The sequence below is a fragment of the Suricata suricatta genome, chromosome 8, assembly GCF_006229205.1.
Source record: "Suricata suricatta isolate VVHF042 chromosome 8, meerkat_22Aug2017_6uvM2_HiC, whole genome shotgun sequence".
NCBI classification, from domain to species: Eukaryota; Metazoa; Chordata; class Mammalia; order Carnivora; family Herpestidae; genus Suricata; species Suricata suricatta.
In genome coordinates, this window is record NC_043707.1 from 39,853,878 (window position 1) to 39,869,079 (window position 15,202).

Below are 15,202 nucleotides of genomic sequence, written 5' to 3' on the forward strand. Positions count from 1 at the left end.
TTTTTTTTTTTTTTTAGCTCATTTTTTGAGAGAGAGCAAGCCGTGGAAGGGCAGAGAGAGGGGTAGAGAGAATCCCAAGCAGCATCCACCTGTCCGTGCAGAGCCAGATGTGGGGCTTGAACTCATGAACGGTGAGATCATCATGACCTGAGCCTAAATCTAGAGTTGGACACTTACCTGGCTGAGCCACCAGGTGCCCCTAATTTTATATTAAAAGTGAGCAGAGGGAGTCTCACTGGCTCAATTGGAAGAGCATGCAACTCCTGATCTTGGGATTGTGAGTTTGAACCCCACATCCGGCTCTCTGCTGACAGCTTTGGATCCTCTGCCCTCCTCCCTTCCTCCACTCATTCTCTCTCTCTAAATAAATAAACTTAAAAAAAAATCTCTAAAAGAGTAAAATGAGCAGAAAGGTCCCTAATGTCTAGACTGGTCTTGGAACATCATTCGTGACCAAAAGGAAACAGAGCCACTTAAAGAAATGGCATATTCTAGGTCTGGGGAAGGAAATAGATGAACCTGGAGCATGTTATCTCTCCGATAGCAAGGATAATTTGAACACTACTAAGGTTGTGTCAGATGGGCTCAGGACCCAACTGAAGATGTTCCACTGGCCAATATAGGACACTTTTGAGTATCAATAAAGATAACGGCAGTGAACCCAAACACACAAATTATGTTTAAAATATGATATCATAATGATAGCTTAAGAACAAGCATGTTGTTCACTTTGGTGAAATACTATTGAAGCATTATTTTGAAAACTAGTAAATAAAGGGAAAAAAAAGATAGAAGGAATCAAGACTTTACTATATGAACTGCATCATGGGTAACCAGATAATATATATGTTTTGGCTTTTTTGTTTTTTAAAGTTTATTTTAAGAGCACGACCCCGGGTTGGGGAGGGGCAGAGAAAGAGGGGGACAGAGGATCTGAAGCGGGCTCTGCGCCAGCAGCTGGAATTCACAAACCCTGAGGTTTTGACCTGAGCTAAAATCAAGAGTCAGATGTTCAATCAACTGAGCCACCCAGGTGCCCATACTTTTTGTTGTTGTTGTTTTTAATATAAGTGTTCTAGTTAATAAATGAAGAATATATATATATTTTTTAAACATTTATTCATTTTTGAGAGAGTGTGAGTGGGGGAGAGGCAGAGAGAGGGAGACACAGAATCTGAAGCAGGCTCCAGGCTCCAAGCTGTCAGCACAGAGCCTGATGTGGGGCTTGAACCCACAAGTGGTGAAACCATGACCTGAGCCAAAGTCGGACGCTTAACCAGGTGTCCGTCCCAAAGGAAGGATAGATTTAGAATGACTAGCTCCAGCATCGAGCATGCCTCCAGATGGCAGAGAACTCCATCCTTATGAGTAGTCTTGGAGGGGGGGTGGGGGGCGGGAGTTCATCCTGTGTCTAATCATGCCACTAGATCCACCTGTCCATTTCAGGATATCCAGGGGACAGAGGCATGTAGTAAATGCTATGGGTATGTGATCAACAATAGCCAGGTTGTAGAAACTACAAGAGGTGAGCTGGTTCTTCAACAAATAAATTGCAAGGGAAGAAAAAAGATGAAGGTCTATAAATTTAAAGACTTAAACTTACCAAGTATTCCTAATACATGGACCTTATTTGGATCCTAATTCAAACTTTAAAAAGTATGGTATTTGAAATTTGAATGTTGATTCAATGATATTAAGGGTCTACCAATTTTTAGGCACGTATGGTACTATATTTTTTCTTTTTCTATATCTTTCAGGTTCTTATATTTTAGAGGTTCATGCCAAAATATTTATGAATAATGTAGAATGTAGCTTCAGAATAATATGTAGGAGGGAGGCCCAGATAAAACAATTTTGGGTTGATAATTTTTTTTTGGGGGGTTGATAATTTTTGAAGGTGGGTGATAGATGCACTCTACTTTTGTATTTAGTTAGAACTTACATCTTATTTACAAAATAGAAAAGAATCACAACAGTTTCACTTCAGAGACTCACAATTGTAATATGGTGAAAGTTTGCCCCTTCACTTGGTTTTGGTATGATTCTCAAATTTGCTTTTCATCCCACATTTTCCCCTTGATGTGGCACTGTGTTCCCAAAAGCTGGCCTTTATTTTCTGAAATTCACATTTTTGCCTGGCAGTTTTTCAGAAGAAATTAAAATGCCCCTAAATTGGGTAAGGATTGAATTTCAACATGTTTGTTTGTTAATGGGAGAAGTATCCAAGTCTGAATAGATTTAAAGCAAAGCAACAGAGAAGAGAAGAAAAAAATCCAGAGTTTTTTGTTTTTGTTTTTTTTTCCTTATGAGAAGTTAAGTTAAAGATTTGGTGTGGAAAGAAGTTAAACATTAGTAGAATGATAGTTTGGGAAGATGTGTACATTGCAATACTGGGTATGTAGTAATTCCTGTCTTTTATCAAAAATAGTTGAAAGGTGACTGACTGCATACTATATGCCATGGATCGCTTGAAAAGCCACAAAGAACTACTGTGTCTCTTTTATGAGTATCTTGATAGAGATATTAATTATGACGTTTCTTCAGATTAATGAAGATTTCTTTTTGGTAACTGGAAAACTACAAGCAGGGCGCTAAGTTTGCATTTTTCAAGTTTGTAAAGTATTTAATTTAGGTTGATAGCTCTTTTGTGGGATGACGTATCTTTTCAACAGAGTTAGTGTTTTGACCCTGAATTATAGATGGTAAGATGAATGATCACGCTTGGAGACAACAGTCTAGGTCAGAACTGAAGACTGAAAAGCTTGGTTTCATTGTCTTTCAGAGATGTTTGGATGTATGTGAAGTATGCTTAGTCAGCAGATTTGTTTTTTGTTTTTCTTTCTGGGTCGACAAGCCTTTATTGGTTAATTTGTCTTGTTGTAAAGAACTTGAAGAGTATTTTGAGTTGAATTTGCTGCTCATTTTGAATCTTTTAATTTATATTGGTTGTCTTGGCAGAACGTGTACCTGGAGAGTTCTTGCTCTCTCGATAAAAAGTAGGCCACAAACATCTTTCAGATCTAACCTTCCCACTCTTTGTTTATTAGAGTATCTTTTTCATGAGAGGACTAGCATAGTTTGACTTTGATCAAATGGAAGAAACTTTCTCTTATTTTGGTTTATTTAAAAATTTTTTTAATGTTTTTTATTCATTTTTTGAGAGACAGAGAGACAGCGCCAGCAGGGGAGGGTCAGAGAGAGAGAGACACACACAGAATCCAAAGATAGGCTCCAGGCTCTGAGCTAGCTGTCAGCGGGGCTTGAACCCACGAACTGTAAGATGACCTGAGCCGAAGTTGGACGCTTAACTGACTGAGCCACCCAGGTGCCCCTATTTTTGTTTATTTTAGAGCACACGCACATGGAGGAGGAGCAGAGTTGATGGGGGGGGAGAGAATATATCTCGAATGGACCCTACGCTCAGTGCAGAGCCCCACACGAGGCTCGATTCCATGACCCTGGGATCATGACCTGAGCTAAAATCAAGAGTTGGATCCTCAGCCGCTGAGCTACCCTAGCTCCCCGGAAGAAACTTTAAGTATTCTTCTTAAAATTTATTGCTGTGTGAATGGCTTAGATGGTTATAAGCATCTGACTTCGCCTCAGATCATGATCTCACAGTTTGTGGGTTCGAGACACTGAAGGGGTCTCTGTGCTGACAGCTCAGAGTCTGGAGCCTGCTTTGGATTCCATGTCTCTTTCTCTCTCTTTGCCTCTCCCCCCACCTGCTTGCTCTCCCTCAAAAATAAATAAACATTAAAATATTTTTTAAAAAATTTGTTGCTTCACAAAATGAAACATGCACTCAGTCCCTCAAAAAAATTATAAGGAGTTGAGGTAAAGATCAGCTTTTGGATATACTGTTAAAATATCGATAAGAATGACATTGAAAACCGCAGTTTGCATTCAGCTACCTCTGCTTACTCTGAAGGGAAGTTTTCTCCCGATTGCTCAACATATGTTTGGGAGGGTTTGCTGCAAGCTGGTCAGAGTGGAAAGAAAGTGCTTGAGATCCATCTGTAGACCTTATCATCCACAGGCTTTTGATATTTATGTATTAATTGTTGGCTGTGGGCTCTAAGAAAGTTACACAGCAAAGAATTGGCATAAAATTTAGTTAAAAAAGAAAGTTGGTTAGGGTAATGTCTTTTTCAGTAAAACTAATCTGGACACTACAGGAGTTTATGTCTTGGCTCAAGCTGCCTGCTGGTATGGATTTGGCTTTTGGCCTTTTTTTTTTTTAAGTTTATTTTTAAGAGAGAGAGAACACAAGTAGGGGAGGGGCAGAAAGAGAGGGAGACACAGAATCTGAAGCAGATTGCAGGCTCTGAGCTGTCAGCACAGAGCCCGACACGGGGCTTGAACCCACAAGTTGTGAGATCATGACCTGAGCCAAAATTGAAGGTAGAAGGTGGAAACTTAATGGGTTGAGTACCCCAGACCCCAGGCTTCTTTTTAATTCTGTCTGGCCAGTGTTGTCTTATGTATATTTATGGTAAATATGAAACCAAGAAAATTTATGTGATATCTTATATGTTTTTCTTTCCCTCCTCATATCTTCTCCCCATTGTGGTTTTGGCCTGGAAAGACAAAAGTAATTAGAATATTAGAGACCAGTTAGAGTCAAGTTAGGCACTTTATCCATTGAATCTGAGGGCACTTGGCTATAGCTAATGCACTGGGGCATTGGCTGAATTTTTTTTTTTATTTTAGTTAACATACAATGCAGTATTGGTTTCAGGAGTAGAATTCAGTGATTCATCACTTCCATAAAATACCCAGTGCTCATCACAGGTGCCCTCCTTAGTACCCGGCACTCTGCCTGGATATTTTAAATTTTCAAGGGAACAACGCCATCTGTTGGGCAGCTTAAAAATGAATTCTGTCAAGTTGTATGGACCCCACTACTTAGACTAGTTTTAGATTGGTTGTTTTGTTTTTGGTGTAGAGATGTAGTAAAACATTTTTCTGAAATAGTTATTAAGAGCACTGTGCGAGCCTTTGCCTTACAGGCTTTATTTGAAATTGAGCAGTGATGTTGTTATAATTCCAAGACAAAGAAATTGACCTTTAGTTTACTAATGTTGGAGGGCAAAATAGCAGTAGCTCTTTTTTTATTTTTATTTTTTTTTTATTTTTGAGAGGAGGAGTCAGAGAGAGAGGGTGGGGGGAGAGGGAGGATCCCAGGCAGGCTCTGCGCTGACAGCCCAGAGCACTATGCAGCTGAAATCAAGAGTTGGATGGATGCTGGGGCGCCTGGGTGGCTCAGTCGGTTAAGTTGTCCTACTCTTGGTTTCGGCTCAGGTCGTGATTTCACCGTTCATGGGTTCGAGCCCCACATTGGGCTCTGTGTGGACAGTAAGGAGCCTGCTTGGGATTTTTTCTCTCTTCCTCTTTCTTTGCCACTCTTGCAATCTCTCTCTCTCTCTCTCAAAATAAATAAACTTTAAAAAGTGGTGGATGCTTAATTAACTGAGCCACCCAGGCTCCCCTAGCAATAGCTCTTTGTTTGCATTACAGAGGTGTAGGCTTTGTGTTTATAAGAAATAGGTAGGGGCGCCTGGGTAGCTCGGTCTGTTGAGTGTCCTGCTCTTGATTTTGGCTCAGGTCATTATCTTGTGCTTCATGGGATCAGGCCCTGCATTGAGCTGTGTGCTGACAGCGCAGAGCCTACTTACGATTCTTTCTCCCCACCCCCACTTCTCTCTCTCTCAGCCCTTCCCCCACTCTCTAAAAAAATCAATAAACTTAAAAAAGAAAAAGGAGCATGTCACTTTGGCAGGTGTTTTCAAATTAAAGACTCATTCCAAAGTCACAGTGGAGTATAAGAATACAATTTGGGGGGGAGGGGTAGAACTACCACCCACTTTCTGAATTCTGGGCAATCTAGGATTTGATCCTGCAGCATAATGAGCAAAATATACATTTTTTTGCATTTTATTATTTATTTATATTTTGAGAGAGAGAGAGCATGAGCAGGGAGGAAAAGGGCGGGGGATGGGGGAGAGAGAGTGCGAGTATCTTAAGCAGGCTCCATGCTCAGCCTGGAGCCTGACAGGTGGCTCAATCCCACAACCCAGGAATCATGAGCTGAAATCCAGAGTCAGATAGATGCTCACCTGACTGAGCCACCCAGGTGCCCCTATGATGATGATGATGATGATGATTATTATTATGTTTAAAGATTTTCTTTTTCAGTAATCTCTGCACCCAAAGTGGGGCTCAGCTCCCAACCCTGAGATCCAAGAGTCATGTGCTCCACTGACTGAGCCAGCCATGCACCCCCAAAACATAATTTTAATTGAAGACCCTGCACTTGCATGATTTGCCTCACCCTGATCATAGCCCTGGGTATTACAGATTAAACTTTTATAGTCCTGTTATTGAATGATTCGCCATTAGCTCTTTCACAGTTTTCCCCAGGAATAAAAGTTATAATGAGGTGCCTGGGAGGCCCAGTCGGTTAAGCGTCCTGCTCTCAATTTTGGCTCAGGTCATGAGACTGAGCCCCCATCAGGCTCTGCACTGACAGCTCGGAGCCTGGTTGGGATTTTGTGTCTCCCTGTCTCTGCCCCTCTCCCACTTGTTCATGCTCTCTCTCTCAAAATAAATATTTTTTAAAAAGAATAAAAGTTATCATTCTAGATCCTTCGAAATCTGGCAGTAGGAGGTTAGAAGAAAGGGTAGAGGGAGCACAGGAGTGAGTTACTGGTAGATTGAAGAATCAGATTCCATATTTTTTATAAAACTGTATCTCTCATTTTGAGGTCCCCATGAGCAGGGGAGGGGCAGAGAGAGAGAGGGAGACACAGAATCTGAAGCGGGTCCAGGCTCTGAGCTTGCCAGCACAGAGCCCAACACGGGGCTTGAACTCATTAACTGTGAGATCATGACCTGAGCCAAAGTCAGACGCTTATCGGACTGAGCCACCCAGGTGCCCCATTGAGGCCAACATCTTTTTTTTTTTAATTTTTTAAATGTTTTATTTATTTTTGATACAGACAGAGACAGAGCATGAGAGGGGGAGGGGCAGAGAGAGAGGGAGACACAGAACGGGAAGCAGGCTCCAGGCTCTGAGCTAGCTGTCAGCACAGAGCCCGACGCGGGGCTCGAACCCACGAATGTGAGATCTGACCTGAGCCGAAGTCGGAGGCTTAACTGACTGAGCCACCTGGCGCCCCGAGGCCAATATCTTATTTGGTCCTGTTTTCTTGCAGCATGGCGGACACCGACCTCTTTATGGAATGTGAGGAGGAAGAGCTGGAGCCGTGGCAGAAAATCAGCGATGTCATTGAGGATTCTGTTGTTGAAGATTATAATTCAGTGGATAAAACTGCTACAGGTAACAGACACTCTTTTGATTTTTAGATTGTTATTTAAACCAACTCATCTGGATGGCATTTTTATTAAGAAAGTGTGGAGAAGGACTATTAAGAATTCAAGGATGGATGCCTCATTGGGGCACTGGTGCTTTTTTTCCCCATGCTTTATTTAGTCTGTAAAAATGCCTCAGTTTCTTCATATGTGAAGCTAGAAACACTATGTTCAGTTTATTTAAAACATTGAGAGTTGAATTAACCAATGCTTATCAGTCATTCAGCAGTCCTCCTACCAAATGTATGAACAAGAATGCAAAGTAGTGTGTGTGGCAGTGTTCACTTATGTACCCAGTCTAAAACAGGGTCCCATAGTCATTTTCATCTTCTTCGTTTGTTTTACTTGACCTTGGTTTCCTTTGTGAGCGAACAGAATTTGCTTTGGGTCTGCCTTCATGGACAGTTTACAAACGTAGGCTTGTTAGCTGCTCTTTGAAAAATGTGATGCTGAAGGGTCAAATTCTAGATTGCCCTGAACTCAAAGAATGGGTGATGGTTCTTTTCCCCCCTAAATCGTATCCGTTGCTCTATTTTTATCTTCTCTCCCTTGAGACCTGAAGATGGCATTGGTTTAGGCTGAAACAGGACACAGCTCAGGGTCTTGTGTACGGCTTACTGTGAATGCACGGTTACAAATACCAACAGCAGAGATGATAACCCTTTGAGTCCTAGAGATGTGCTTGTGCTATATGAGCAAAAACTTAAAATACTGGGTCAGTGAGCTCGCGATGTAAATTGACCAGGAAATGTGAGATGAAGAGGGCATTGTGTCTCATTGGTGGAGTGAGGGACAAGGAGGAGGAGAAATCAGATGCACACTTGGATTTGCAAAGAAAGCAGGAAACTTTGGCTTTGGCTATAGAGACCCACAACGAGACGGAAAGGGATTAAAACAATATCCTTTAGTGTCATCTGTCCCTGTCTCCAAGTGACTGTGCCTCCCCTTCCCCACAGTTTCTGTGAGCCAGCAGCCAGTCTCGGCTCCAGTGCCCATCGCTGCCCATGCTTCTGTGGCTGGGCACCTCTCTACATCCACCACCGTTAGTAGCAGCGGGGCACAGAACAGCGACAGTACAAAGAAGACTCTTGTCACACTAATTGCCAACAACAATGGTAAGTGGGATTATTGGGAAATTCTTCCTGGGCCAGAGGGGTGAGAGAATTAAAGAGGTCTTAGGAACAGATGTATGTGTTTAGTTTTAGGTACCCATGTGGTTACTTACACTGGTTAGAGTGACTTTAGTAATGGTTCTGTGACATGGAAGGGATTCAGTGGTGGTGCTGTCCTTTTGAGTTAGTGCTGAATGGATGCTGGTGTTTCAAGTCTGAGGGAAGCTGATCTTGCTGCTAATAATTTGTGGGAGAGAAAATGTAAACCCCAAATTCTGCACTATTAAAGAGATTGAGGGGGCTGTTTTTTTTTTTTTTTTTTTTTTTTTTTAAGTGGAATAAGCCCCGCTGGTTTGGTAAGAATTCTCCCAAGGTAGCTTTGTTCTAGATTTTCTTTGGCAGATTTGTTTGGTCATTGGTTCCTGGCTATGGAAAATAGGATAGGGTTGTTTTCTACTTGAAGGAAATGGTGAAAGAGTAGTGTTTTTAGTGTATTTATTGATAGAGAAGCTACATAGTATTGGTTTCTATTAATTTCTGATGACTTTTTTTACAATCTGAAGGCAAGCTATGGCTTAAGATTCACAAACTAGAATAAGCATCTTTATAGAATCATTGTGTTGCTGCAAAGGGCTTACTTTTAATTATTTATAATTATATATAACTTTAATTATAAATAGCTTTATTAATACAAGAATAACATGTGTATTGTAGAAAAAGTAAACAGTGAAAAAAAATAAAAGGAAGGAAAAAATGTTTAACTGTTATCTCACTACTTGGAGATAAGTATTTGTAACTCTTATTCTATACATATATGCACTTGTATATACTTGTATTATGTAGTGATTTACTTTTTACATGAACAGATCATGTAGACTCTACATTACTCTTTGCCTCCTTTTCCCCCTTAATATGTAATGAATATCTTCCCATTTTAATCAGATGTCTGTAACATTGTTGATAAGTGACCCTTGAACAGCATGGTGGGAGGGACAACAACTGCCTGCATAGTTGAAAATTTACATATAACTTTTGATTCCCCCCAAATTTAACTACAGATAGCCTTCTATTGATAACAGTTTATTAACACAGATTTTGTATGTAATATGTATCAGACTATATTCTTACAATAAAGTAAGCTAGAGGAAAAATGTTATGCAGAAAATTATAAAAAAGAAATAATGCAGTACTGTACTATATTAATTGAAGAAAATTCCAGGGGGCTTGTGTGGCTCAGTTGGCTGGGCGTCCAACTCTTTTGATTTCTGCTTAGGTCATGATCTCATGGTTCAATTCGTGGGTCAAACCCCATGTAGGGCTGTGGCTGATGACATGGAGCCTGCTTGGGATTCTCTCTCTCCCTCTTTCTCTCCCCCCCCCACCATGAACACATATTTCTCAAAAATAAATAAACTTCAAAAAAAAAATCCACGTACAAGTGGACCTTCACACTTATGTTCAAGAGTCAACTATATTTACCATTGTTTGGTTAATTATTATTAACAATAGTGTAAGGGGCTATACTATACTTTAAAGAGCTATTGTGAGCATCTCTATCTTTTCTCACATCCTTACTTCTGAGAATATATTTATAAATGTCAAATTGTTGGATCAAAAGTCATCATAGTTTTTTAAGGCTATTGATATTTTTCCTCAAATGGCCAGGAAAATGACTATAATCGTTTACTCCTCTGTTGTTAGATATTTTATTACAGTCCTTATTTTTCGTGACTATGAACAGTGTTTGGTGACCATTCTCTGGGATTGTATCTGTGTCCACTGTGTAAGCGTATCTGCAGTAAAAGTGGGATTGTTTGGATCAGGCGTTCAAAACAGGACAGACAGTCTCAAATTGTCCTAATAGATTGCTCTGAATAAGTGCACACCAATAGCTCTTTCCCCATAGTGCTGCCAACGTTAGCTACTATTGAACTTAAATTTGTTTCTATAGGCATCTTTTTCAGTTGCTGGGTATTGAAAATACGATTTTTATTACATGAAGCATCCTTAGGCTCTTTAAAAACTTACAAATGGGGCCCTTATGTATGTATAAAGATGAGGAGCCACCACCCCGAGGATTCTCTCATTTTACAGATGTGGAAACCAAGACATAGAGTCTAACTAATGTGCTTACAGCCAAATAGTTGGTAAGTGACTAACCTGGATTTGAATTGCCTAGATTTCAGTTTGTGTCCTTTTCACTGTGTTATGCTGCTTTCCTGTATTTCTCTTAAAATAATCTGTCCAAGTGCTGTTAGCAGCCAGTGTGGCTGAATTCTTCACTTCTAGGGTATTCTGAGGCTTATGAGGACACGCCGACATGACCTAGTCTCCTTGACTCCTTGAGTGGACTTTTGGTTTCTGAAGCACCTAGAGCTGTGTACAAAGTTAAAAAAAAAAATCTATGTGTAGATACCTCTAGAATTTAAATTAAAATGTTAATCCATGGGGCATCTGGGTAGCTCAGTCCGTTGAACATGTGACTCTTGGTTTCAGCTCAGGTCATGATGCCAGGGTTGTGGAATCAAGTCTAGCATGAGTGTCTTTACTGACCAGGGAGTCTACTGGGATTTCTTTCTCTCTCTTTCCCTCTTCCCCATTCACATACATACTCTCTGTCCCTCTTCCCTATTCTCTCTCTCTCAAATAAAAGAAGAAAATAAATGTTAACCCATGTTAGTGGAAAGAAATTGGGTATAGACTGGACCAGTCACATATGTCATGTGTATTTTTCCAAAAAGTTTTCATGCATAGATAAACATGCATTGATAAATCCAGTTTCCCTAGCCACCCCCACTTTTTGCATAATACAGACAATTCTGTAATTTTTTAAATCTGATATTCTTTTTTTTCTTTTTTGAGAGAGGACACAAGTGAGAGAGAGACAGAGGGAGAGAAAGAGAATCCCATGAGGGGCAGAGAGAGGGAGAGAGAAAAGAAGGGTTCACCCTAGTGGGGCCCAAGCTCATGAACTGTGAGATCATGACCTGAGCTGAAGTCAGATGCTTAACCGACTGAGCCACCCACGCACCCTTATCTGATATTCTTGAAATGCTAGTCTAGGTTTAAGGATGTGACTTCAGATTTGAGTGAATTTGGGGCACCTAAGTGGCTCAGTTGGTTGAAGCATCAGACTCTTGGTTTAGGCTCAGGTTCTGATCTTAAAGTTTGTGGGATCAAGCTGACAGTGCAGAGCCTGCTTAGGATTCTTTCTCTCTGCCCCTCCCCCACTTACTCTTTCTCTCAAAAAAAAAAACAGTAAATAAATAAACTTTTAAAAACTGATTGGGCTCCTGGTTACCAACAGCCACCTCCACCAATAATTATATTGTAAAAAATTATTTTAAGGGGTATTGATTTAGGGTTTTTTTAAAAATTTTTTAAATGTTTTTATTTTTGAGAGACAGAGACAGCGTGAGCAGGGGAAGGTCAGAGAGAGAAGGAGACACAGAATCGGAAGCAGGCTCCAGGCTCTGAGCTAGCTGTCAGCAGAGAGCCTGACGCGGGGCTCGAACCCACAAACTGTGAGATTGTGACTTGAGCTGAAGTCGGATGCTCAACCGACTGAGCCACCCAGGCACCCCTGATTTAGGTTTTATAATTTATCTATTTCTCTTGTTTTCCTTCCCCTCTCTACATAGAAAGCATTTTCTTGACTCTTGATTTTGAGGAACTTTTTTTTTTTTAACATGGGACAGAGGAAGAGTGCATTGATGGTTTTTGTAATGGTCTAGTCCTATGATGAATGGTGGGGTGTTGATCATTGTACTTTGGAACTTTTAAATGTGTAGTAATTTATGAGTCAAATGTTAAAATATAGTTAAGGTAAGAATTATTTTAAAAGAATGAAAAGCGGAAGGGATATGGACACAATTGTGTTCTGTACTCCAAAGTACCTGTGCCGTGGAGAATGATAATTGGTTAAAAATAAAATGTAGTCAATCCTTTCCTATTTAATGGGCATGGAATAGTTTTTCAACAAATGATACCAGGACAACTGGATACTTTTCCCACACAGAAGTGGATGAAATGGCACTTCTACTTCTTAGCATTTACAAACATGAACTAAATGGTCAATGTAAGAGCTAAGGCTGCAAAACTTTTAGAGGCAAACATCGGTGTAAATCTTTATGACTTTGGTTTAGGTAGTGGAGTCTTAGGATACCAAAATCATATGTGACATTGAAAAAATTAATTGGCCTTTATAAAAATTAAAACCTTTTAGTTTCAAAGGGCATAATCGAGAAGGGAAACATCCATAGAATGGGAGAAAAATTGTGCAAATAATCTATAAAATAAGGGATGTGATAGCTAGAATATATAAAGAACTACTCCAATTCAGTAATAAAAAGGCAATCAATTTCTTAAATGGGCAAAGGATCTAAATAGACATTTCTCCAAAGAGAATATATAAATGCCCAGTAAACACATGAAAAATGCTCTATGTCATTAGTCATTGAGGAAATACGTATCATAACCACAGTGAGAATGTCAATTGATACCCACTAGGATGGCTGTAGTCAAAAAGGTGGACAAATAGCAAGTGTTGGTGAGAATGTGGAGAAACTGGGACTCCTATATTGCTGGTGAGAATGGTGAGAATGGTGTGACCACTTTGGGAAATAGTTTGTCAGTTTCTCAAAAAGTTAAACATAATTATCATATGACTCAGCAGTTCTCCTAGCTGCATACCCAAAACATGAAAACATGTTCACCCAGATGTCCTGCACAAATATTCATAGCATTATTCATTATCGCCCACAAATGGAACAGCGTTGAGCTGTTGAGTGGATGAACAAAAGGTGGTGTATTTGTACGGTGGAACATTATACGGACATAAAAAGGAATAGAATACAATTGTCTACTCCAACATGAATAACCTTGAAAATGCAGTGCTAAATGAAAGGAGTCAGACACAAAAGGCGAAATACTGTATGACTCCATTTGTAAGAAATGTCCAACATAGGTAAACCTGTAGAGACAAAAAGCAGATTTGTGGTTTTCAGGGCTGAACCTGAATACCTGAATTTCAGGGAATAACCGCTAATGGGAACAAGACTTTTTTTTCTTGGGATGATGAACATGTTATGGAACTAAACAGAAGTGACAGTTGCATAAACCCTATGAATATACTAAAAATCTTTGAACTGTATATTTTACATGGTAATATGTATGGTATGTTTATGATAGCTCAGTAAAGCCTTTTGGTTTTTTTTTTTAAGAAGGTATCAGGAATAAACTTTTGGAACATTTTAATAATTCTTTTTGTTCTTCCGAATCTACCACTCAGCAGTTAGAAATAATTTCTGTAGTTCTGACTGATTATCTGCATTTGCACTGGGAAGAAATATTATGTAGTGAAATAAACCACTACTTAATTATGAGCTGTGAACGTTGTGAATTTAATGTTAATAGGTTTCTTATTCAAGATGTTTAGCCGGAGAAAAATGAGGGTGCAACCACAATAGAGGCCCAGTCTGCCAGAGTACCCAGTTGGTTGGCGCGCTGTATCCAAATACACAACATGATAGGGCTCCCGGGCTGAACCCGGCATAATTGTGCCTCACCCAGTTGTTTTTCCACCAGGCGTAAGCAATCTCGGGCCTCAGGGGACATTTTCTTGGGTGAATTAAGGTCAGGGTCCCCTTTTAATATAGTGAATAAGGGCTCTAACTCCTTATTTGATAAGCGGAGCAGTGGTCTGATCCAACTGATGTCTCCTAGAAGTTTTTGAAAATCATTCAGAGTAACGAGTTGGTCTGTGCGGAGCTGCACCTTTTGTGGAGTGAACTGGTCTGCATGTATCAATGCGCCTAGATATTCGTGCACGGATCCCCGCTGCACCTTTTCAGGGGCAATATACAGCTGAGCCCGTTCAAGGGCGGATACTAAGGCGGCATAAACTTCTAACAGAACTTGCTCCTTTTCTGCTGCCAAAAGTATATCATCCATATAGCGAATGCAACGGACCTGGGGAAAGGAATTTCTGATAGGCGTAAGAGCTCTTACAACAAAAGGTTGGCACATGGTTGGACTATTTGCCATGCCCTGAGGGCGGACTACCCATTCATATCTCCTGTCAGGTTCCTCTTGATTTAGGAATGGTAGCGTAAAGGCAAAACGACACGAATCAGTTGGGTGTATCGGAATACTAAAAAGGCAATCCTTTATATCTGTTGTTACAATGGGCCATTCTGTGGGCAAGGCAGACAATAACGGTAAGCCTCTTTGCACTGGGCCCATAGGCTCCATAACAGCATTAATGGCCCGGAGGTCATGTAATAACCTCCATTTTCCTGACTTTTTTCTGATCACAAAAATAGGAGTATTCCAGGGGGAAGTAGACTCCTGTACATGTCCTGCCTCAAATTGTTCCTTCACTAAGGTGTGGGCAGCTTCAACTTTTCCCTAGGTAGGGGCCACTGTGACACCCAGATGGGTTTATGAGCCTGCCATGTGATCTTTATAGCTCCAGTGGCCCCTAGGAAAAACCCAATCCCCGGCGTGTCTGATTTCCAGTAGGTTCAATGGGAGTTCTACGGCCATCGTGGAATTTGCCCAGGCCATATCCAGGGACATAACCCACATGTTGCATCATCGCTCTAGCCTGAGGTGAATACAATCCCTCGTTAGTCAATCTAAGGCCCATCTGGGTGATGACATCTCGACCCCACAAGCTAATGGGGATTTCTAAAACATAAGGTTGTACTTCACCA

General features: G+C 40.5%; 1 protein-coding gene across 5 annotated transcripts in view; it reads left to right on the forward strand.

The window, feature by feature from the left end:
* The window catches only part of POGZ (pogo transposable element derived with ZNF domain), a 52,442-nt gene that overhangs the window by 14,111 nt on the left and 23,129 nt on the right, over nt 1-15,202 (forward strand). For 3 of the 5 annotated variants that reach the window (XM_029946753.1, XM_029946751.1, XM_029946752.1), the window contains exons 2-3: nt 7,218-7,342; nt 8,331-8,489. In XM_029946753.1, coding sequence (XP_029802613.1) covers nt 7,219-7,342; nt 8,331-8,489 — 283 coding nt within the window. In that variant the 5' untranslated portion in view covers nt 7,218. The remainder of the gene's footprint in view (nt 1-7,217; nt 7,343-8,330; nt 8,490-15,202) is intronic. The other 2 variants (XM_029946755.1, XM_029946754.1) reach the window with 1 other exon arrangement.